This window comes from Salvelinus namaycush, chromosome 19 (genome assembly GCF_016432855.1).
Source record: "Salvelinus namaycush isolate Seneca chromosome 19, SaNama_1.0, whole genome shotgun sequence".
Classification (NCBI taxonomy): Eukaryota; Metazoa; Chordata; class Actinopteri; order Salmoniformes; family Salmonidae; genus Salvelinus; species Salvelinus namaycush.
In genome coordinates this window covers 34,900,423-34,924,957 of record NC_052325.1, presented here as the reverse complement: position 1 = coordinate 34,924,957, position 24,535 = coordinate 34,900,423, and the positions used below count along the sequence as shown (strand labels likewise).

At 42.2% G+C, this 24,535-nt stretch overlaps 1 protein-coding gene across 2 annotated transcripts; it reads right to left on the bottom strand.

Annotated features, from left to right (window-relative positions):
* Positions 1 to 10,176: 10,176 nt before the first annotated feature.
* Positions 10,177 to 22,955, bottom strand: LOC120064360 (conserved oligomeric Golgi complex subunit 3-like). Of its 2 annotated transcripts, XM_039014886.1 has the most exons (23): positions 22,771 to 22,955; positions 22,115 to 22,261; positions 21,745 to 21,806; positions 21,441 to 21,606; positions 21,191 to 21,265; positions 20,953 to 21,045; positions 20,721 to 20,846; positions 20,527 to 20,607; positions 20,361 to 20,404; positions 20,125 to 20,251; positions 19,921 to 20,012; positions 19,115 to 19,254; positions 18,724 to 18,884; positions 16,485 to 16,593; positions 16,137 to 16,255; positions 15,854 to 15,943; positions 15,488 to 15,608; positions 15,119 to 15,207; positions 13,351 to 13,485; positions 12,378 to 12,453; positions 12,144 to 12,271; positions 11,608 to 11,706; positions 10,177 to 11,376 (listed from the first exon to the last, which is right to left on the bottom strand). In XM_039014886.1, exons 1-23 carry the CDS (start codon positions 22,942 to 22,944, stop codon positions 11,347 to 11,349), a joined length of 2,484 nt encoding a protein of 827 aa, XP_038870814.1. In that variant the 5' UTR covers positions 22,945 to 22,955; the 3' UTR covers positions 10,177 to 11,346. The 2 variants fall into 2 exon arrangements, with proteins under 2 accessions (XP_038870814.1, XP_038870815.1); XM_039014887.1 differs by lacking the exon at positions 21,191 to 21,265.
* Between the last annotated feature and the right edge of the window lie 1,580 nt (positions 22,956 to 24,535).

Genomic DNA, 24,535 nt, shown 5'->3' with positions numbered 1-24,535 from the left:
ATTCAAAATATACAATATATTTATTTTGAGTTATATGTTTTATAAATTTTTTAAATGTATCGTTGATCAGAGAATACGCAGGATGGTCAGATCGTTTACCTTAATGGAGTGAAAGCTATCCATCAGGAAGAGTTGCCGTTCTCATATTTGCTGTCCATGGTGCTGATTACACCTATGTGATCCTGGAGGACAAAGATCTGGTACCCAACATCCAGGCCATCTTTACATCCAGGGGTCAGGCCACCTGCTATCATCCCAATGGTCTTATATGGTGTGTATAATATAGTATTAAGCAAATGAAGAACGAAAATGGTACCCTATAGATTTTCAGCTTCATTGGGGGCTGTGTAGGCCTATATTTGGTAACTTGACATATAGGGTGTTTCTCAAAATGCATGCTACCATGCTCCGGGCATGCAAATTCGAGCATGGGAGGGTCGGAGTATGAGTCCAAATCGAAGTATGCGAAATGGCTTTTCAAATGTGTACTCCGTTTGTACATATTTTGAAGCATACATCAATGCAAGTTTAAACAGAAAGTATGCACAGAACATGTAGCAAACACATTAAAAAAATGATGCACAATTTCTTGAAATCAATTGCGGCCATTATTAAATAGCTGAAACGAGAGAAAATACACTCCGACTTCGGAATGAAATGTTGACTATTCACATCTCATATGTTGCCTGACTACAATATTTTATCTTCATACATACATGAATAAATACACACTGTGTTAATTTTGGAAGGTTTACCTGCCTACAATAACCCCGGTAGTAAGTAAGTCAATAGGGCTAACTGGCTAGCTACTACTGTTAGCTAGCCATATAGCCACAAATAATTGCTTGCTAGCTAGCCACCTACGAATAAATGACATCTACCTTGCATAACATTAGTTTTAAGTAATTTTGTCTGTTAAACTATCTGGTTAGCTACATTATTACAATTCACATACAGCTAGTTGATAGTTATGAAGTCAAATGTTTGCTTTGTGTATATCTTGTTTGTTGTCTCTATTGTTGCCATTGTCCTGGCTGGAAGAAGGTTCAGTGAATGGGAGGTGCAGCATGAGGTGATACAGTAGGGGGAGTGCGAGTGCTTCTCAAACATGGTTGGAAATGTTACTTTCTAAAACTGTATGTTACCAATTGAACGACATCTATTGCAGGATAAATCAATGTTAAAGTTTACATAGCTAGCAATATATGGATGTTAAAATGCACTTTATGGGTTGGTTAGGTTTGCTTCTTCTAACCCATCGCCAGGGTTGGGTAGGTTACTTCTAAATGTAATCCGTTACAGTTACTAGTTACCTGTCCAAAATTGTAATCAGTTACGTAATTTTTGGATTACCCAAACACAGTAACATAATCTGATTACATTCAGTTACTTTCAGATGACTTATGTTATGGGTTGGTTATGTAGGCTTCTTATAACTAATCGCTTTCTACCTCATATAATAATACGATCAAATTTTATCTTTACATTACAAACCAAAGTCTATCAGAATTCCAATAATTCCATTAAATATTATATTCCTTGATCTTCAAGAACAGGACTTGGAAATATGGAAGTATAGATTTGCCAAATTGTTTTACCTGAGCATAACCCCAAAACGAAGGACTTATTAGCCAGCCCTACTCTGTTGTTTATGCTTTTGTTGTCATGAAGGACTGATTGGGCTCATTGATTCAAGTTGGATTTTTTTTTGCTGCACTCATGGAATGGCATGCTTTTAGCACTACTGAAAAATGAATGTCATATGCTGCATTTGCTATAGGCCTATTGTTTACCTTTTTGTTGGTGACACTTTGATATCTTGATAATATGCAGCTGTTTAAAGGGCAAATTTATTTAAGTCCAAAAAATGTAAGCCCAAAAATGGATGTAGCAAATACAGATTGCCCCTTTAAGTCTATCAAAAGTGTGCGAGTTTGAGAATGTGTCCAATGGATTTTATTTTTTATCAGCATGAATTAGATTGAGCAATAAAAGCCCCACTTTTATTCCACAGGCTGGGATCCACACTATGTAGCTGTTGCAAGAGCGCATTTTTCACTGGCTGCCCTCTGGTTTCAAAAACAACGATTGACAGGCAGCTAAAACTTGAATTCAACCATTATTGCGTTCAAATACACATTTAGATTTGTGAACAGCCATCCACAACAACCACAATCCATAAGGCGCAAATAGCTAAATGAGAGAGTAGCAATGTGATTCACATCAATGCGCTATGTAGATATCAATAATAAGTGATATCCGTATCGCCGTAGACTACACCACTGCTGTCATCATTACCTCCAAGCGTTTATTCAAGTTGGAAAATCTTTGGATGCCGACAACAGTCGCACCATTGGAAGACATTGCTTGGACTGTAGCCTACAAAAGCCTATTCCTGCTCTTTTCTCACGATCCATCAAACACATTCGGTGTGTCATCGTAGGGGTCTCTGACTTGGGGTCAGACTCGCTCAGGTGGAACAAATTTAAACTTGGCCTTTTATCAATGCTGATTTGAATGTCATTGAGAATTCAGAGGGGTGTCAAATATTTTTTTCCACAAACATCCTTTCTGAATTTAAAAGTAATCCACAAAGTAATCATTTCGTTTTTCAAAAGAATCTGTAATCTGATTACAATATTTTTGCTGGTAACGTAACGGATTAGTTACAATTTTTTGTAATCAAATCAAATCCAATTTTATTTGTCACATACACATGATTAGCAGATGTTAATGTGAGTGTAGCGAAATGCTTGTGCTTCTAGTTCCGACAATGCAGTAATAACCAACAAGTAATTTAACCTAACAATTCCACAACTACTACCTTATACACACAAGTGTAAAGGGATAAAGAATATGTACATAAAGATATATGAATGAGTGATGGTACAGAACGGCATAGGCAAAATGCAGTAGATGGTATAGTGTACAGTCTATACATATGAGATGAGTAATGTAGGGTATGTAAACATAAAGTGGCATAGTTTAAAGTGGCTAGTGATACATGTATTACATAAAGATGGCAAGATGCAGTAGATGATATAGAGTACAGTATATACATATACATATGAGATGAGTAATGTAGGGTATATAAACATTATATTAAGTGGCATTGTTTAAAGTGGCTAGTGATACATTTTTACATAATTTCCATCAATTCCCATTATTAAAGTGGCTGGAGTTGAGTCAGTATGTTGGCAGCGGCCACTAAATGTTAGTGGTGGCTGTTTAACAGTCTGATGGCCTTGAGATAGAAGCTGTTTTTCAGTCTCTCGGTCCCTGCTTTGATGCACCTGTACTGACCTCGCCTTCTGGATGATAGCGGGGTGAACAGGCAGTGGCTCGGGTGGTTATTGTCCTTGATGATCTTTATGGCCTTCCTGTGACATCGGGTGGTGTAGGTGTCCTGGAGGGCAGGTAGTTTGCCCCCGGTGATGCGTTGTGCAGACCTCACTACCCTCTGGAGAGCCTTACGGTTGTGGGCGGAGCAGTTGACGTACCAGGCGGTGATACAGCCCGACAGGATGCTCTCGATTGTGCATCTGTAGAAGTTTGTGAGTGCTTTTGGTGACAAGCCGAATTTCTTCAGCCTCCTGAGGTTGAAGAGGCGCTGCTGCGCCTTCTTCACAACGCTGTCTGTGTGGGTGGACCAATTCAGTTTGTCCGTGATGTGTACACCGAGGAACTTAAAACTTTCCACCTTCTCCACTACTGTCCCGTCGATGTGGATAGGGGGGTGCTCCCTCTGCTGTTTCCTGAAGTCCACAATCATCTCCTTTGTTTTGTTGACGTTGAGTGTGAGGTTATTTTCCTGACACCACACATATAACGGATTGTAACACGTTACTCCCCAACCCTGTTCTCAAATGTAATGCTTTATGTGTTCCCCACACTCTCGTCTCACAAGAATGTACTCAAGAGAACGTCCTCGAAGAATGCACTCGGAGCATGAGAGTGTGGAACATGGTAGTATGCATACTGAGAAACACCGATTGTATCTGTGATCTTGCTGTTCTGCATGTTGGATGTGATTTTGAGTTCCCTTTCAGTCGGTCACTCGGTATATCATACTATGGAGAGTCAACGACCAATCATATTCACCTGAAGAAAAGTGAAATTACTCCCAACGGGCCGATGGATGCCGAGCCTACCCTTGGAAGCTCCAGCCTTCCTGGCTATAATACCGGGGCTCGCATTCATATCCTCAATTCTTCTCTCTTCAGCTCGCCTGAAGGGAGAACGTGTCACACAATTTACAAACTTTTCAAGCACATGAAGACTACGAGATTCGGCTCTGACGTAGGTGTCTGTTAGTGGTGAGAGAGTACTTGTCCCCCTAGATGTTGCGAGTTTGGGTCTTGGTATCGGTTTCTGTGTTTGCTAAAAACCCACTACTTTCTGCTCTACTTGTCTAGCCAGTACTTCCTTGCTTGAGTAAGATGGCCAGTGGTAAGAATATGTCAAAAAAGGCTAACAAGCCGAGTTTGAATCTCCCACTGTGCCTTAGGGCATGTGGTTTCACAAAGAAAAGTATAGATATTCACGAGTGCTGTCCCGTTTGCCTGTGGTGGAAACACGCTCAAGATGCTTTGGCTCGGACCAGTTAGTGTGACCATTGTCTCAACTTCCATTAGGCATTGGGTTGACTTTGTGAAAAAGATTGGAGCTGCTGGCAAAGGGTCTTCCAGTGAAACAACCTCGAGAATGGGACTGTCTGAGGCCAGGAGAGTTCAGCATTTGATTTAACCAGGCAAGTCAGTTAAAAACAAATTCTTATTTACAATGATGGCCTATTGTGTGCCGCCCTATGGGACTACCAATCACAACTGGTTGTGATACAGCCTGGAATCGAACCAGGGTCTGTAGTGACACCTCTAGCACTGAGATGCAGTGCCTTAGACTGCTGCGCCACTCGGGAGCCACATAGCTGTGGTTGGAGTTGATAGGGGTGTCATCCCATTCTGGTTTCTCTCTGGCAGTGTTCAGAGTCCGGATTCCGGGGATGATATATCCCTGGTTGGCCCTGGAAGGTTTTCAGTGTGAATCGGATGACATCAGTCTGGGGCAGCCTAAAGTCCCGACTTTGTATTTGGCAGGGGGGGTGAACCATTGGTGGTTAATGCGCCTTTGATGGAGCTGTGTCGTAGGGTGGCAGATCACCTGGGGTGGATTGGCTGTCTTCTCCCCCGCAGCAGAGTTCCTACAGGTTTGGGGGAAGGTACTGTATTTAACTCCTGTCCCTGCAGCGGTGAAGCGTTGCTTACCTCTGTTTAAAGATTTCACCAATGAGCTAAAAGCGACCTGGGATTTCCCTCATTCAGCCAGGATGGTGCTACCAGGTTATGGCGGGGCTCGTTTGCACACTGCTGATGGATGGAAAGCAGGCAAGTTACTTAGCTCCAGAGGCTAACAATGGGGCTAATCCTAGCAAGATGCTTCCTAATAAACAGTGGAGGTTCTTGTTGGATCAGCTGGACAAAGTGTTCCAGGCTGAGGGTGTGGCGGCCCGGTCGTTGAATGTGGTCACAATGTTGCAGATGTATTATATCAATTTGCTGCATGAGCTGAATAAGACCGTGAAGACGGGGAAGCCAGTTTTAGAGCTTCTCCTCAAAATGTTGTTCTGCGTCTGTCCCGCTGTACTATCCTGGCCGTGGGGAAATGTATGGGGGCGACAGTGGTGGTTCAGCTCCACCTCTTGTTGACATTTTCCTGGATTTGTAAGAGGGACAGGCAGATGTATTTGGACAAGCCAGTTTCGCCAACAAGGGCAACAGTTCTCCCAAGTGCTCAGCCAATGGGGGCAAGTTACTGGTTGCCGAAGTCCCTAAACCAGGTGTGGGTCGGGTATCAGAACGGCAGTACCATGAAAGCACATTGTTTCTACTCAAGGTTCCTCTGTGTTCAGTGGTATTGAGAGTGTGGTATCGTCCAGGTGTGGGTATAATAAACACGGTTCCTTCCCCACATTCAGACACAAGGTTCTCAAGAGTGTTGGATCTGAAAACAATTATCCCAGTCCACAGGGTGGCGCTCTGCCCCTTCGGGACATAATGTATGGGAGACTGGCAGCGTGCTCCGTACGGTGGGAGGCATGGTGAGGGGGCATGGTCTGTAGATCGCTGTGTGCCGTCCTCCTTTTTGTGGTGTCATTATGTCAATGGTCCGCGAGGTCCTAGCGCCTGTCTTGAGTGAAGAGATTTCCTCTCTCCTTCAAAAGCAGCAGTGAGAAGTGCAGAGCGGTTGGCACAGCCAGTACTTTTTAGTTCCAAAGAGCAATGGAATGTTGCGTTTCATCCTGGACTTGTGCGTTTTAAACAGGCACCTCAAGATGTGCAAGTTCAAAATGCTCACACTTCGGTGGCTATTGCAGTCGGTGCATCCCAGCGAATGGTTCACGTCCATAGTTCTGAAGGATCCATATTTTCATGTGGATATACACTGACTGTGCAAACATTAGGAACACCTTCCTAATATTGAGTTGTACCCCCTTTTGCCCTCAGAACAGCCTAAATTCCTCAAGGCATGGACTGTACAAGGTGTCGAAAGTGTTCCACAGGGACGCTGATCCACGTTAACTCCAATTCTTCATACATTTGTTTCAAGTTGGCTGGATGTCCTTTGGGTGGTGGACCATTCTTGATACAGACTGTTGGACTCTAGCTTATAATATACTTATTCATGTTACCATACTTATTGATTACTTTACATGTATTTTTAAAATATTTTTTACCCCTTTTTCATGGTATCCAATTGGTAGTTACAGTCTTGTCCCATCGCTGCAACTCGGGAGAGGCGAAGGTTGAGAGCCGTGCGTCCTCCGAAACACAACCCAGCCGAGCCGCACTGCTTCTTGACACAATGCCCGCTTAACACAGAAGCCAGCCACACCATTTTGTCAAAGGAAACACTGTACACCTGGCGACCGTGTCAGCGTCGCCAGAGTGCGATGGTACAAGAACATCCCTGCCGGCCAAACGCTCCCCTTACAAGGACGACGCTTGGCCAATTGTGTGGGTCTCCCGGTCATGGCCGGCTGCGACAGAGCCTGGACCCGAACCAGGATCTCTAGTGGCACAGCTAGTACTGCGATGCATTGCCTTAGACCACTGCGCCACTCAGGAGGCCCTACTTTACATGTATAATGAATAAACAGTACCAGTCAAAAGTTTGGACACATCGACTCATTCAAGGGTTTATCTTTATTTTCTACATTGTAGAATAATAGTGAAGACATCAAAACTATGAAATAACACATATGGAATCATGTAGTAACCCAAAAAATGTTAAACAAATCAAAATATATTTTATATTTGAGATTCTTCAAAGTATCCACCCTATGCCTTAATGACAGCTTTACACACTCTTGGCATTCTCTCAACCTGGAATGCATTTAAATTAACAGGTGTGCCTTGTTAAAAGTTAATTTGTGGAATTTCTTTCCTTCTTATTGCATTTGAGCCAATCAGTTGTGTTGTGACAAGGTAAAGGTGGTATACAGAAGATAGCCCTATTTGGTAAAAGTTCAAGTCCATATTATGTCAAGTACAGATCAAATAAGCAAAGAGAAACATCAGTCCATCATTACTTTAAGACATGAAGATCATTCAATCTGGAAAATTTCAAGAACTTTTAGTTTTTTCATGTGCAGTCGCAAAAACCATCAAGCACTATGATGAAACTGGCTCTCATGAGGACCGCCACAGGACAGGAAGACCCAGAGTCACCTCTGCTGCAGAGGATAAGTTCATTAGAGTTACCAGCCTCAGAAACTGCAGCCAAAATAAATGCTTCACAGAGTTCAAGTAACACACACATCTCAACATCAGCTGTTCAGAGGAGACTGCGTGAATCAGGCCTTCATGGTCAAATTGCTGCAAAGAAACCACTACTAAAGGACACCGATAATAAGAAGAGACTTTCTTGTGCCAAGAAACATGGGCAAATCTGTTCTTTAGTCTGATGAGTCCAAATTTGCGATTTTTGGTACCAACCGCCGTCTTTGTGAGACGCAGAGGATTATCTCCAATTGTGTGATTCCCACCGTGAAGCATGGAGGAGGAGGTGTTATGGTGTGGGGGTGCTTTGCTGGGGAAACTGCCTGGGATATATTTATAATATAATACACACTTAACCAGCATGGCTACCACAGCATTCTGCAGCGATACGCCATCCCACCTGGTTTGCGCTTAGCGGGACTATTATTTGTTTTTCAACAGGAAACACACACACACCTTCAGGCTGTGTAAGGGCTATTTGACCAAGAAGGAGAGTGGTGGAGTGCTGCATCAGATGACCTGGCCTCCACAATCACCAGACCTCAACCCAATCGAGATGGTTTGGGAAGAGTTGGACCGCAGAGTGAAGGAAAAGCAGCCAAGAAGTGCTCAGCATATGTGGGAACTCCTTCAAGACTGTTGGAAAAGCATTCCAGGTAAAGCTGCTTGAGAGAATGCCAAGCTGTCATCAAGGCAAAGGGTGGCTACCTTGAATAATCTCAAATATGAAATATATTTTGATTTTTTGTTAAAAAAAAGTGTTATTTCATAGTTTTGATGTCTTCACTATTATTCTACAATGTGGAGAATAGTAAAAAATTAAGAAAAACCCTTGAATGAGTAGGTGTGTCCAAACTTTTGACTGGTACTGTATATGTTCGGGTCAATGGAGGTTGGTTAAGAACTAGGTGTATGGAAAGTTACTGAGTCGGGCAATGGAGGGAGGCAGAAAGTTAAAATTTGGTCAAACATGTTATTGTTTATTCTCATGGATCCTATGGAGGGAGGCAAAGGGCAACAGTCTGGTTTCAGTCAGTGATAAGGTAGGACAGCCGTGGAGTAGGGAGGAGTGAGGAATTCGGCCCGTGGTCAGGTCAGATGAAGTGAGAAGGAACAGTCCTATTACACACATATACTTACATGCCCACTAGGTATCCCCCTTTCCCTTTCCCTTCATTAGGGGAAAAAGGTGGCTTGTGTAACCCCTTTTTGGAGATGATGGAACCTGTGTGTACGTGGGCTGCCATGGGCCTCCTAGTTTGGTACCCTCTGGGCTGGCTTTGGACGTGATTGTATGTCCCCATTGTATGTTATACCAAGTGACCGACTCAAAGGGAACTTACAGTTATGAATATAACTACTGTTCCCTGAAGGAGGGAACGCGGTAAAACATATTTTGGGCCCATGACGTCAGAGGGTTGATGAAATTCATGCGAGCCCGGCATTATAGCCAGGAAGGCGGGGCTTCCGAGGGTGAGCTCCATTGGCCCGTTGGGTGTTTTCTTCAGGTGAATATGGTTGGTCGTTGACTCCCCATAGTATGTTATCCCTCGTTCAGTAGTTATATTCATAACTGTACGTTTGTGTTTTTTTTGCTTGTTTGGCAGGGTGAACCTGACCCAGCTGGGAGGCTCCTGCTGCAGTGACACCGGGGCTATGAGGAGGCGCTGGAGTTGGCTGGACCACGAGCCCCATGTCCACGCCCCTCCCTTCCAGCCCATCTGTCTGACCCTCAGCCCCAACATCAGCCTCCGCATCCAGACCCAGGAATGCATCTACCTCACCTTCACCTCTCGCAAGAGCAGTGTGAGGTTCAACGTGGGTGCCAAACTCAAGGTGAGAGACACTGACATTGTCAATTACAGATTCAATATAGACACCAGGTGAGTGGCGTATATTACTCTAATCATGCGAGAAGCACAGGAGAATACCATGCTTTATAATGAGCACTGAAGTTGATCACAGGTGTCACATCCTTCCACAGCTTTCTATTAACACCCACTCATATCAGAGCTGATCACTTTGCTTTTCCCCAGCTCGAGCACTTGAAGAGCCTGATGTTGCCTGGGCCAGACCTGGACCAGAGACACCTCCACATGAAGAGTGCAGAGATCTACAACCTTCTGCAGAAGATCCAGGGCTATATCACCTACCAGCAGGCCCCAAGTCCACAGAAGGTCACGCCCCAATATAGCCTGGTCTCTCAAATGGAGAGACTGAAGACACCTCTGGACAAGCACCACTCAGTCAAGAAGAGAGTTCAGATAGCTACCAAAGCCAAATAATTCATTTTTCATTAAATTATATTGGATTCAGCAACTTATCTAGTCTCAAAAACTGCACAATGAGACAATAGTGCTTATGTATAGTGTGAACAATGAGACAAGGACAGCAGATATACTAATTTGTCATCCTTTTTAATCAGATTGTTCATGGATAAATACAGTAGTTACACTATACACACACACTTCTTCTATACAGAGGATGTCAAAGAAAAAGCTGCAGTTAAAGTTTACATTAACTTTGTAATACATTGAATGTGGGAGTAGCATTAGGCAAATATATCCATAATATATTACATTTCTGAGTAAGACCACTGACTTCTCCATTCCTTTACAGTGCAAAACTGCTATCGACAAAGGTCCATTAACACCAAGTTATAGAGAAGTTCAAGCATCCCAAATACAAAAGAAAAGGTAAAAAAAATAAAATTAAACAAGTTCTCAGGGTACTTTTTTTTTTTTTTTACATGTATGCAACAAGTTGAAACATCAATGGAGAGAGCAGGAGGAAGAACTACCATTTGGAAACCACTGACAGTAAAACAGAAGGGTTCCTTTATTAAAAACAGACCAAGGGAGCAGTGTTAAAACCTGAGAGCCCTGCAGCACAGGCTGTCATAGACCAGAGATCTCCATGTTCATAGAGAAAGGCGTAGAGATGTTACATATCGTGCAGCATGTTTTCTTTTCATTCCGTCTCTTAATCCATGAAGCATAAACGTGGCGGCTGCTCGTCGCTCATTAGCTACCCGACTAATGAATAAAGTTCTATCTCCTCTATTAGCCTGGTTAGAGTGTCCTTATTCCAGCCGCTCAACATTCACCCTTGTTTCCCATTTGCTACGCTCACTGAATGTGCCAACTTATCTTGACTCAGAAATGTTTTATTATGATAAGAGAAATACAGTTGATATAGCCAATAACCCTAGTCTGTGTGGATCTCTCCCACATAACAAAGTAAGCCCAACACCTTTAAATTTTAGTTGAACAAATTGATTCAAGATCAGTACCAAAAAGAAAGTCTTCATTTCACCTGATCCTACCAACTGAGTGATTGAATGCCTAACTAGACCACAACATGCTCGGAAGCTGTTGGTTGTGTCTGTGTTTGGGGTATCTTTGGCCTTGTGTAGGATCTTTGCAGGTCGAGGGCCAAAGACTAGCACAGTCCTTTTCCTAGACTTTTGCTCCACAAGCTCCAGGTCTGGCTAGGTCAGGGCTGGATTAACTCTCCTGTCCACCCTTCTGTCCAGACCAGACAGAGCTCTGCTGACCAGGCCTTCAGGTTACTTATTCACAGACAACAGCAGGTTAATCTGAAGAAGAGAGAGAGCGAGGACTCACTCCACTAAAAACATCCAGCATGACTTTGAATGTCGCTTCAGACACCACTACACACAGCGAAAAGCTGAATAAACCAAGGTTGAATAAATACACTTGAAAAAAGATCTTTAGATCGAACAGCCATTTCCAGGAAGAGATTGTAAAACCTTGTAATACCTTGCCCTTGGTTATGATTTTGTAAGTGTAGCTAGTACCAGCCTTACCTGTTCCATAGAAGGGCAAGCGATGATCTGAAGGTCCTCTCCACTGTATTCCTCCTGAAGCAAGGCGTGCAGTCTCTGGAACACCTGCTGGATGTTGTTCTGTTAGAGAAAACAGCAGGTTAGTCAGAGAGCTGCTGGAGAGAAATTATCCCCTCGCTGGTCCCCTTTGTATCCCAGTTGCCATGTCAACGGTGTTATTGTGCACTTAGATTCACTTACTGTAGATTAGCACCTAGCTGTGCACAAAGAGCCATGATAATTACTGAATAATTATTCATTTTTAATAAGCAGGAACAAGGCTTAAAAAAAAAGTATCTGCAAATTGCTCAGCCTGAGCACCTGCTGAAAATATCCTATTTGTTATGTAGGTGTGTACTAAAAACTCCTATGAGCTCCTGTTACGCTACAGGGTTAGCCTGGCCCAAGATCTGTTAATTTGTACTTTGGCAAGACAGCAGAAACATATCTGGGACCAGGCTAGTACAGGGTTGGCTAAAGGAGGAGAGATTAAACTCCACTGTCTAACAGACACCCACCCGGACAGGCTTGAAGAGGATAAACTCTGTGTCTCTGTTGGCCAGGTACAAGGACATGCTCTGTAACGTGCTTGGCAGCTTGCTCTTCATCACCCTGTAGGTAGCCATCACTATGTCGTTGATCTTGGCTAAAAAGGGGAGAGAGAGAGAGCGTGAGTCATTTCTCAGTTCCAAGCCTTCATTCCACCATATGATTTAGAGGTTTCCCTGAAATATGATGATACGGTTTCGTACCTGGCTGTGCCCAAGGTTGTTGGGAGAGGTTGTACGTGGGACCTCCTTGGATGGCCATGGTTTTCAGAGCGGACACCTGAAACAACACAAGACAAGTTCCCATCTTCCTCAGTGAAGGACAACGTGAGTTAGACTTGACTATAAGTCCTATTCTAGATTGAGGAAGGCATTTGCTGAAAGTGCTCTATACAGGTACCTGCCAAAATAAAAAGAAACACTTGAGTAAATGAGGGACACAAAAGTAAAGTAGGTGCTTTCACACAGGTGTGGATCCTGAATTAATTAAGCAATTAACATCTCATCATGCTTAGGGTCATGTATATATAAAAAAAAAAACAAGTAGCCCATAATTTTGGCTACCATGGCTAGAAGAAGAGATCTCAGTGAATTTGAAAGAGGGATCTCAAAATAGCTCAAGGGGTTTAAAGGGTGTGTGTAAGTCACCAGATCTCAACCCAACAGTTATGGGAGATTCTGGACCAAATTCTGGAATTTCTTGTGGAAGAATGGTGTCACATCCCTGCAATAGAGTTCCAGACACTTTGTAGAATCTATGACAAGGCGCACTGAAGCTGTTCTGGCCCAACACCCTATTAAGACACTTTATGTTGGCATTTCCTTTAATTTGGCAGTTAGCTGTAAGTCCAATTCATTATAACCACTTTAAGACTGTATGACTTTTAATACTGTATGAGAAAGACCATGGATGATAGGCACTGAGTAGATTCAGAACAGAAGGTCACAATGTTTTAAAACGAAACCCATCACATTTGAAAAGGCCTAGATTCCAGTAGAATAAGATTCACCTTTGAACAGCCCTTTATCTTTCAGTTTTACTGCACAAAATCATGACCCTCAGTCAGTAGTCAGTGAATTACCAGAAAAAGAAAAGAGAAAGTCCAAGGTCATGTTTTTGAAGTCTGAGCCCCAGGCTATCGGTCTGCCTCTCCTCTCTGTCAGACTGACACGTTACCTTGGTGAGAAACTCCTCCAGATTCCCAACAAAGAGGTGAGTCTGCTGCTGGATGAACTGCTCACAGCTAAACTTCAGATGACGGTCCACGTCCTTCTTCGAATCTATGTAGTGCTCCTTTATCTCCGGTGATCCCTAAGGTCCAACAGAGAGAGAGAGGGGTTAGTAACTAGTAAGTGGTAGTATAGATGAAAAATGACATATACTGCCAGGTTTTCCTGACATAGGGATAGGACCAGGAGTTTTGGGATTTCTTAACCTTATACTGTTTTACAAAGTGGGATTAAAATCGATGTCATTTTTTCTCAACAAATTACACAAAATACTCTGAGGTCTAAGTGGAAGAATATTTATTTTGAAATCTTAAGATGAAAAAAATTCATAACTAAAATAGTCGTTGCATAAGTGTTCAGCCCTTTTCTTTCAGTAAGCATTAAATTATTTTACGAGCAACATTTGGCTCAACAAATCACAAATTACATGGACTCACTGTGTGAAATATTAGGGGTAGAATTTTTTTATTGACTAACCCTTCCTCTGTCCCCATACATATATCTTTAGGTCTCTCAGTCAAGTATTGCATTTCAAGCATAGATTCAACTACAACGACCAGGGAGCATTTCGAAAGCCTCATAAAGAAGGTCAGTGGTTGGTAGATCGGTAGCAATAACAAATCATAAGCATGGTCAAGTTAATAATTATGCTGTGGATTATATATTAAACCACCCAGACACATCAAAGAAAGTCAATCTTCAGAACTGAGCTGCAGGACAGGAATGAAACTGCTCAAGGATGTTACCATGAGGCTATTGATGATTTTAAAACTGCTTCAAAGTTCATGTCAGTGATGGTAGAAAACTAAACATGGATCAACAACTTTGTAGTGACTCCACACTAATGGCCTCAATGACAGAGTGAAAAGAATACAAATATATAGAATAAAACTATTACAAAACTAAAGTAAAACTGCACCATCAAAACAAAAAAGACAGGAAATGAACACACTTTTTGGCGTAAATGCAAAGCCTTATGTTTGGAGCAATTCCAACACATCACTGAGTAACTGTATCCTTATTTTCAAGCATGGTGGTGGCTGCATCATGGTATGGGTATGCTTGACATTGGCAAATACTGTGGAGTTTTTCAGGATAAAAAGAAACTGGATGGAGCTAAGCACAGGCAAAATCCTAGAGCAAAACCTGCTTCAGTCTGCTTTACACCAGAGACAGGGAGAGTAAATTACTTTTCAGCGGGGCAATAGCCTATAACACAAGGCCAAATCTACACTGGAGTTGCTTACCAAGAAGACTGTGAATGTTCCTGAATGTCCACGTTACAGTTTTGACTTAAATCAGCTTGAAAATCTATGGCAAGACTCCAAAATTGCCATCTAGCCATGATCCAACATTTTGACAGAGCTTGAAGAATTTTGAAAGGAATACTGGGGAAAATATTGCACAATCCAGGTGTGCAAAGCTCAAAATAAGACTCCGCTGTAATTGATGCCAAAAGTGTTTCTAACATGTATCGCCTCAGGGTGCTGAATACTTATGCAACGACTATATTTTAGTTATTTAATTTCTAGTAATCTTTTATTTTTTCTCTCTCCACTTTGACATTAGAATATTTTGTATAGATTTTTGGAAAAAAAGGACCAATACATTTATCTCACTTTGTAACACAAAATGTGAAGAAAGCCAAGCGGTCTGAACACCATTGTAAGGCACTGTATATGTATTCTATATTTAAACCAAATCAAAAACTTTACCTCCAATAGAAATTCTAGGATAGCGTTGTGGCTGTTGAGTCTGAAGAAACCAGGGACAGATTTTGGGTTCATCATTTTGAAGGCAGCATCTGATTTGAGACAAAAAAAAGAAGATTAATCTTGCTGAAGAAGAATTAGAGTGCCCTCTAGTGTTACAAATGAAATACGATGGCTGAAATGAGTGCTAAAACAGGAACACTTCTACCAAAAGCTACAAGTTATACAGTATCTCAAGTTATTACCACTATTATAATAGTCATATGTGCATTTGATGGACACAATGGGCATTCCCCACTGATAATGACAATATAATGACAGGTTTTATGGAGCCAGAACATACATCCGCTGGCCTAATCTCTCCCTTCTCACCTCTGGTTCTCTTCAGGTCCAGAGAGATCTCCTTGATGGCAAAGTCTGTGTGGAAGGGAGCGATCTGTTCCCTCATGATCAGCAGGTGTTTGATCAGAAACAGCTGACCGTCTACCTGCGTCTGGACAAGATGAAGTCATAGCGCTAAATATAACATCGGAATAATCCAAATGTAACCTTGTTCCAAAAACAAAACTAGTATTGAGCCATTTATAGAGGAAAAAACGAATAACATGCTAATCGTAAAGCTACAGTTGTATTTCTCAATTACACCGTATACAGGCAGAAACGTATAATACAACATATCACATATCACATCACAAGCCAACCCAAAAATAAAATAAATAAAATAAAATCGGCACCAACCTTGTTCTTCAGGATGACATCGGACGCTTTGAGCAGGGAGTGGATGCAGGCAGACAAGGCCTCTTGCGATAAGCCCTGGAAGACTGCTCTCTGGAGGGCCAAGAAATTCAATGCATCAACACAGGGACAACATGGTGGATGGTAGATTAAAGAGATCAAGAGGAAAGGTCAAATAGCATCATGAAATGGACTAGGCTCACGATTCATTCATATGACTATATCTCATATGCTCTCATACATCGAAGAGTAAACATGCAAAATGCCAGATAATCCAAGCACTCACATCTATGCACCTATAGAGCTTGGACAAGCAGACCAGCGTCCGTCTGACTGTGGGGTACCACATGCCATGCAGGTCAGCGGGAGAGATGGATGGCTGCAAGCGGGACGAGTCTATACTACCTGTATGGAAGGAAAAGAGAGGAGGGCAGAAAGGTACAACAGTAAGACTTATGCTTCTACACCTGCATTGCTTGCTGTTTGGGGTTTTAGGCTGGGTTTCTGTACAGCACTTTGTGACATCAGCTGATGTAAGAAGGGCTTTATAAATACATTTGATTGATGAACAGAATGCACTATTCACAACATATAAAGATAAGATATCCCTTTACACTCATTTGTAAACACTGACTTGCGTTACTGGCTCTCCTGTCATTTGGATCTTCAAGCTGCACGTCTGAGAATGACGACTCCTGGGCCATTAGCTTCATCTGCTCTTCCTTTAGGCTCTGGGCAATTTTCTGTAACCCCACGAGCGAGAAAGAGATGGATTACAAACTGTCTTTATGTTGTATCGAAGACAGCTGCAGGTAGAACTTGCCCGTAGGCACAGATCTAGGATCAGCACACATTCACCAAATCTTAACCATTAGGGTGGGTGGGGGGGGGGGGGGGGGGGGGGGTTGTGATAGGAAATACTAGGTGAAAAGTGAAGAGCAGCCGCAGATAAAGTCAATCATAAATCAATCTGGTTTATTACAAGTTGCAACAGCACAGAAGCTGAGAAAAATGTAATGTCTAGCTGGCCTCTTAGAGACAAGCCCTTTATATTTTAAATCAGACAGCACCAAGTGTTCTGTAAACACCAACCCCAGAGGCTTGTAGGAAGACAAAACTAAATGCAGTGACTATCAGCTGCTACAGAATCACATAATACAATAATAATCAAGTGGCCCCTGTCCTTGTACCTCCAGTCTGGCGTCAATTACAATCAACAAAACATTGCACAAACAGAACACTGGAAATCATGTGTATTACAGAAAGGGAACAACTGTTTAACTCTTAAATATTCCAATTACAGAGGGGAAACAGAAAATGTACAGTGGCTTGCGAAAGTATTCACCCCCTTGGCATTTTTTGTATTTTGTTGCCTTACCCCCTGGAATCAAAATAAATTTTGAGGGGTTTGTATCATTTGATTTACACAACATGCATACCACTTTGAAGATGCAAAATATTTTTTATTGTGAAACAAACATGAAATAAGCCAAAAAAACAGAATAGTTATGCATGCTCAAGTTTTCACCCCCCACCCAAGTCAATACTTTGTAGAGCCACCTTTTGCAGCAAGCTTGACACATCTAACCACTGGGATTTTTGCCCATTCTTCAAGGCAAAACTGCTCCAGCTCCTTCAAGTTAGATGGGTTCCACTGGTGTACCGCAATCTTTAAGTCATACCACAGATTCTCAATTGGATTGAGGTCTGGGATTTGACTAGGCTATTCCAAGACATTTAAATGTTTCCCCTTAAACCACTCAAATGATGCTTTAACAGTATGCTTAGTGTCATTGTCAGGTTTCCCCTCAAGAATTTCCCTGTATTTAGCATCATCCCTCATTCCTTCAATTCTGACCAGTTTCTTAGTCTCTGCCGATAAAAAACATCCCCACAGCATGATGCTGACACCACCATGCTTCACTGTGGGGATGGTGTTCTTGGGGTGATGTGAGGTGTTGGGTTTGCGCCAGACATAGCGTTTTCCTTGATGGCCAAAAAGCTCAATTTTAGTCTCATCTGACCAGAGTACCTTCTTCCATATGTTTGGGGATTCTCCCACATGCCTTTTGGCGAACACCAAACGTGTTTGCTTATTTTTGTCTTTAAGCACTGGCTTTTTTCTGGCCACTCTTCCATAAAGCCCAGCTCTGTGGAGTGTACGGCTTAAAGTGGTCCTATGGACAGATACTCCAATCTCAGCTGTGGCGCTTTGCAGCTCCTTCAGGGTCATCTTTGGTCTCTTTCTTGCCTCTCAGATTAATGCCCTCCTTGCCTGGTCTGTGAGTTTTGGTGGGCGGCCCTCTCTTGGCAGGTTTGTTGTGGTGCAATATTATTTCCATTTATTAATAATGGATTTAATGGTTCTCCGTGGGATGTTCAAAGTCTCTGATATTTTTTTATAACCCAAATCTGTATTTCTCCACAACTTTGTCCCTGACCTGTTTGGAGAGCTCCTTGGTCTTCATGGTGCCGCTTGCTTGGTGGTGCCCCTTGCTTAGTGGTGTTGCAGACTCTGGGGCCTTTCAGAACAGGTGTATATATACTGAGATCATGTGACACTTAGATTGCACACATGTCGACTTTATTTAACTAATTATGTGACTTCTGAAGGTAATTGGTTGCACCAGATCTTATTTAGGGCCTTCATAGCAAAAGGGGTGAATAAATATACACAAACCACTTTTCCGTTTTGTTATTTTCACTTCACCAATTTGTATTATTTTGTGTATGTCCATTACATGAAATCCAAATAAAAATCCATTTAAATGACAGGTTTTAAAGCAACAAAAAAGGAAAAACGCCAAGGCACTGTACCTTACATTTGTATCTAGGGGTGACTCACTGAAAACAGCCACATCAGACAGACCCACCTCCATCATCTCCAGTTTCTCAGGATAGGCCAGGTCCCCGGGGGCGGGGTTGTATCCGATGATGTCAGTCTGGATGTAGATGTGTGTCCTGTAGACCAGCCTCTCCTGGACATCCTCCAGCATCTGTTTCACCACCGCGTCAAAGGCCCCCAACTGACCAGCTACAAACATAGTCAGTGTATCATTTCAAATCCAAAGTGCTGGAGTACAGAGTCAAAACAACTACATTTGTCACTGTTCCAATACTTTGGAGCTCACTGTATATTGCCATCTTGTATGGTAAGATGTTCTGGTAAATGTAACATAGAAGTGCATATTTCCTACAAAGAGTTAACTGTATCGGATCGTTAGAGTAACCAGAGTAGGTCCTTTGTATTGTGAACAACAGTACCGTTGTTGTGGACGTGGTCCTCCAGCATCTCATTCTTGAGGATGCCACAGAGCTCTGACAGGGTCTCTAGGTGGATAACGTGGATGATGAGTGGCCGCAGGACGTCGTAAAGCGACAGACACAGCTTCTCCAGCAGCTCACTAGAGGGGGTAAACCCGACGGCAAGTTCCATTATTCCCATTCACATGTCAGACTAGCAAGCACAAGGCTCAGTGAGTTAACTCACTGCAATGTAAAGGTCATATTTGAGTCGTCCTCTTGAAATAATATGTTGGAAGTGTATTTGTTGCTCCAAGCGAGAAAGCTAGATAATGATTTGCGTCTCACTGTGTTGAATTGTAAAGCTGCCGTTTTAGATAATGAATGCCTAAGTTAGCAATTACTACAGTAGAGCCATCACATGCTGTAGCAGATACTATTGAGAATACTGACCAGGAAATAGCCATTCATGTGAGCCTTGCCTTCAAGACAAACACCCTGTACATATACTGAAGTAGAACGGGCAGGGCTCTTTGCTTCTCAGTTACAGACACAGCTTCTTCTGCAGCCCACTGGAAGGTTAGATACATTTACATGACACTGTGTTGAATTGTATGGCTGCCCTCAGCAAATTCAGTTAATGAAAACCTGAAGTCAGCAATACAACAATAGAGGTGTCATGAGCTTCAGCAGATACTATGGTGAATACTAACCAACCAGGAAATAGCCCCGCCTCCTTGACAAACATATGCAGAATGTGTTGTAAGACAAACTGTACATGCTTCTTACTCACTCCTATACCAGCACTAGGGGATGGTGCTACTTACTCTAGTCTGATCGTGGGTTTGGAGAAGAACTCATTGTAGAGCTGGTGCTCATCCTGACAGACGTGAACCATGAAGGCACAGCCACTACGCACCTGGGAGGAGAACACAGGACAGACAGAATCGGCACTGGCAAACCATGTTGAAGGCTTCTCAGATAATCAAAAGTGAATGGATTCTAGTAAAAAAATATATATGTGGTCTTACTAATGCACAGTGGTCCTTGTTGTTTTGACTGGTCAGGTCTGTGATGGTGGATGTGATGCTGGGGCTGAGGAGCTGCTCTCTCTGGTCCAAGTAGCACTGGTGGATCTCCTCTAACAGCTGGTGGTACCTGGAGATGCCAGAACGTGGGAAATAATTATACGTAGATGACAGAAAACATTACATAGGTGAGGTGCTCCTGATAATGGCGTTTTAGCATACAAGAGCCCCATACTTACTCAGGAATTCTCTCTGACCTCTGCTCTATCTGTTCAATCAGTGTCTGAAAGAACAATCACACAATTATTAATCTCTAGAAAGACAACACATAATTGCATACCAAAAGAAGGGTGGCTTAGAATGTTGATGGTAATTCCAAAAGAAAAAATAAGTAATTATACTAACTCTGACTTTGGGTGCAGCTGCTCTGAACTTGACATAGTACAGTGTGAAGGCATTGTCTGCGTTAGCCAGACCCAATGGATCCTGAAAGAAAAGTATATTCTAATCAGACATACAACTCAAGAGCGAAGACAGTTGATTGTGTACCAGTACCAAGTCACTATCGATAATAAAAGTGGCCGAGGAGTTCTTCCTACCCTTTTTGTTAACTGGTTGGTGAGATTCTGCATAGTGTTCACAGTGTGAGTCTTCATGAAGTGCATAGCTTTAGACAGACATTGTTTGAACTTGGCCAGATACACTGGGTAGTCCTTAAAGTTTGGCTGTAGGTGAAAAATAACAGAAATAAGTAAGTCATAACACAATATAGTGACACAGCTCTACAGTAGAATACGGACACTTTCCATTGTGAGCTGAAAATATACTTACATGGGATGAAGCATACTCTATACAGTCATCCAATTTTGAAAGCATTGGTATAAATCCTTCACTGTTTACAGACAGTGTGGGTGAGTTTAATTTCTGCAAAGACAGAGCGAGAGAGATGATGACCTTTTGCAATGCTCGGGTTAGGAACAAGATTCCCCTTCAGAGACATTTGCTCAAGGATTTCAAATGTCACAGCAAAGGAGGATGGATAATAGGTTTAATCAGAAAACCAGCATACTGTGTTGAGGTTCTCCAACTCATTGAAATAGGAAAGCTTCTGCTGTATGCTCTCAGCCAGATCCACCAGTTCAGACTGTTAAAGAGAAAAGTATATGTTGGCAGGGAACTATGATTTTGATAACAGGCTGACATTTCATGTCCGATGTTGCATTCCATTACAAATGGAAACAGGTCCATACTACTATGATCTGTTGGTACCTTTTGTGCCGCTGACAGTCTCACAGCCTACATGTAAAATGGTTCTCTACCTGTTCTTTAAGGAGCTGTTCACAAGCCTCATGGAGGGTGCCTGTCTTGTTGGACACAAACAGGTACTGCTTCTGCAGAGAGTCCAGGTGCTCAAGGGCAGCATTCACGTCACTCAGAATAGCATCACATTGTTCCTGATAACAATTGAGATGGTCTCTGGTTTTCCTGCAGGAGTAACACACACGGAACATTCCAGTAAATTCCTCAGAGATAGAGATCTAATGCAGTTTATGATGCACTGTATACAAATCTACTTTCAATTTGAGAGATCAGCAAGTGGAAAGACATGAACATCAAGTTCACCTGTGCTTAGCTCCTTCATCTTGATCCATTTGTGTCTGTAGCTTTGAAAACCAGGAGAAAAACTGCAACGCAAAGAACACTGAAATAGCTAACTACTACACAACAAACTAACACATGCAACAATCATATGATACGAAAAATAGTAGACAGTAAGGGCATGTAATGACAGTGTGTACGTGTGTGTGCCTCAGAGGCTACGTTTATACAGGCTGCCCAATTCGTATCTTTTCTCACTAATCGGATCAGCTCTGAAAAAGAGCTGATGTGATTGGTCAAGAGACAATTTGTGGAGAAAATATCAGAATTATTAGGCTACTTTTGTAATCACAGCCAGAGTGGTAGCATTGAAGTGTAATGAAAAGCAACACACCTGTTGTGCTGTCTCTATCCTCTCATTCTCCAGATCAAGCATCTGAAAGCCCTTGAGCAGGACATCTTCTGTGGAAGCTGGTACAGTTGTCGTAAATGGGGACCGTAAAGAGCGGGATGTCAGGCTGCACAAGTCTTCAATGGGCAACTGGATAGGGAACGCAAATGCGGTTTAAACCAACACATGACACAATCAATACTGTCATAGATCTCAAAATATTAAACAGTTAGAGCTATCTTTACCAGGTTTGATTGACAGGTTACTATGATATGAGGTTATGATTCGATGACTAAATGGTATGTTAGTGAGAGTTAGCTAAGCCTACTCACAGAAGTCATCAAACAAGCATATCAACTCTGGAAGTTGTTAGCAAAGTAGCTCGTTAGCCTAGCTGGCTAGTGGCTACTAACTAAGACTCAACAAACGACGTGGCAGACGGTTGCTAGCTAGCTATATATTTGAACTGGCAGCTAGCTAGGTTGACTTGTGACACTAACTAATGTTATGCTCCTTAGCAAGTCCCTCCTGACAATCCTACAATGTAATCAACCAATTTGCCTTCTGGAATGCATCTTTGCACCTGTCAACTAACTGCTAAATCGGTGGTAGCCTAGTTAGCTAGGTTATTAGCATTAGCAGCTAGCTTGTCAACTCACCTCTGCGGGAATAGGGAGGGTTTCAGCGGCAGCTCGGATGTCCAGAATAGAGTCCGTTTGTTTCTCGGTCAGGGGAGCCATGGCATCTGTCCGCCGGTCCCACTGTGACAGTTTTTCACGCGTTTCTTTATCTGTCAGGTCCAGAAAAGAATGGTCTGTAGACGCCATCATCATTCTCAGCAACATTAAACGTCAGCAACAGAGTACTTCCTCTTCCGGAAAAATAGGGGGAGGACTCTGACTACAGCATCCAATGGTATGACTACTTTTCAGAACAATTTCTTACTCATTGGTGGTTGAAACGCTTAAAACGTTGCACACATAAATAAAGGTGATAAAGGAGTGGGTGTTCTTAGGAGACATTTAGTGAACAGTGTCCCAGTACATAACTGGGACAGTGCTCCGACCCATTCAGGACACCTTCTCAAAACTGTGCCTGTGGAAGGACCCCATACACCCCAACCACGAGCTGTTCACTCCCTTACCGTCGGGTAGATGGTATCGGCTCATGAGTTCTGATACCAACAGGCTCAGAGACCGTTTCTACACAGCAAATGTTCTAGTGTTAAGGCAACACAGACTATAGTCTATATTGGTCCACACTTTTGAGTGTTAAATTAACACTGTGCTTAGTGCTGACCCTGTTACCCTTTGTCAGTGTTAGAGAATTAACACTTTCATTGTTATGCAATAACACCCTGTGTAGTATTTTTAACACTATGAAGTGTATATAGTTTACACCAGTGGTGTTATGCAATAATACCTCATATAGTATTTTTAACCATTACACAAGCATTTCGCTACACCCGCAATAACATCTGCTAAACAAGTGTATGTGACCCCCCAAAAATATTTTGATTTGAAGAGGTGCGTAACTCTTGAAAAGGTCACTCAGTGTTGGGTTAAGGACATTACAATAATAGTCTTTATTGCCACATGCAAGTGCTTATAAAGACTTTACAACTGGCACTTTAAATAAACATAACAATAGCCTACTAAAACTGGTACAACACTTCCACTCACAGGTCACCACTAAGCCATTCCTCAATATAATTACCCAGTGTGCCTTTTCAAGTGAATTGTAGAGTTACCACCTATTACTGTATTTGTTAGAGACATGGTTGTTGAATTCATACTGTACATGTTCAGTCCTGTGGACTTCAAGTGAGTTTGTACTTTAGGCAAATGCTATCATTGAAATTAATCTCTTTATGACAATACATTACATACTGTATATCATACGGCCTTGCTTTGATGACCAAGTTTTACCCTAACACAGTGGTGTTAGGAACCTCCTGGTTTACAGCCCACATCAGGACTGCAAATCACATTATTCTGGCTTGCAAAGTGATGTGTAATTCCTATTAGAAACCAGTCAGAGTTAGGATATCCAACAGTTTTTATTCACCCACAACCTGCATTCAGAATGACTGTCAGGGTTAGGAACATTGACAAAGGAGTCTACCTAAACCATTTAAACTGGATCAATCATTTCAATAACAGGCACATCTAACTAACTGATTGGATTAGTTTAGAAGTTTAGATAAACATTTTATTTATCTTTGTGCTGCATAAGATTAATTAATTAATCAATCTCCATGCAAAACCACAGATATTAAATACAATCCTAAAAAAATCTAGCTACAGTAGAGCATGCTGGGCAAAACGATGATGATGGACATGGTTTTGATGGGAATGTTTTACTTTCCAAAGAATAAAATGGACACAATCACACTCAACACTGATTATTAACACCAACACTGGG

Bases quoted from the DNA above. Each gene is read 5' to 3' on its own strand.
- LOC120064360 (XM_039014886.1), bottom strand. From the start codon at position 22,944: ATGATGATGGCGTCTACAGACCATTCTTTTCTGGACCTGACAGATAAA. The intron at 20,847-20,952 runs GTAAGTATATTT...TTTCACCTACAG, and splicing joins TAGAGTATGCTTCATCCCAT to CCAAACTTTAAGGACTACCC. The intron at 20,405-20,526 runs GTTAGTATAATT...TTGTTCTTTCAG, and splicing joins CAGCTGCACCCAAAGTCAGA to ACACTGATTGAACAGATAGA.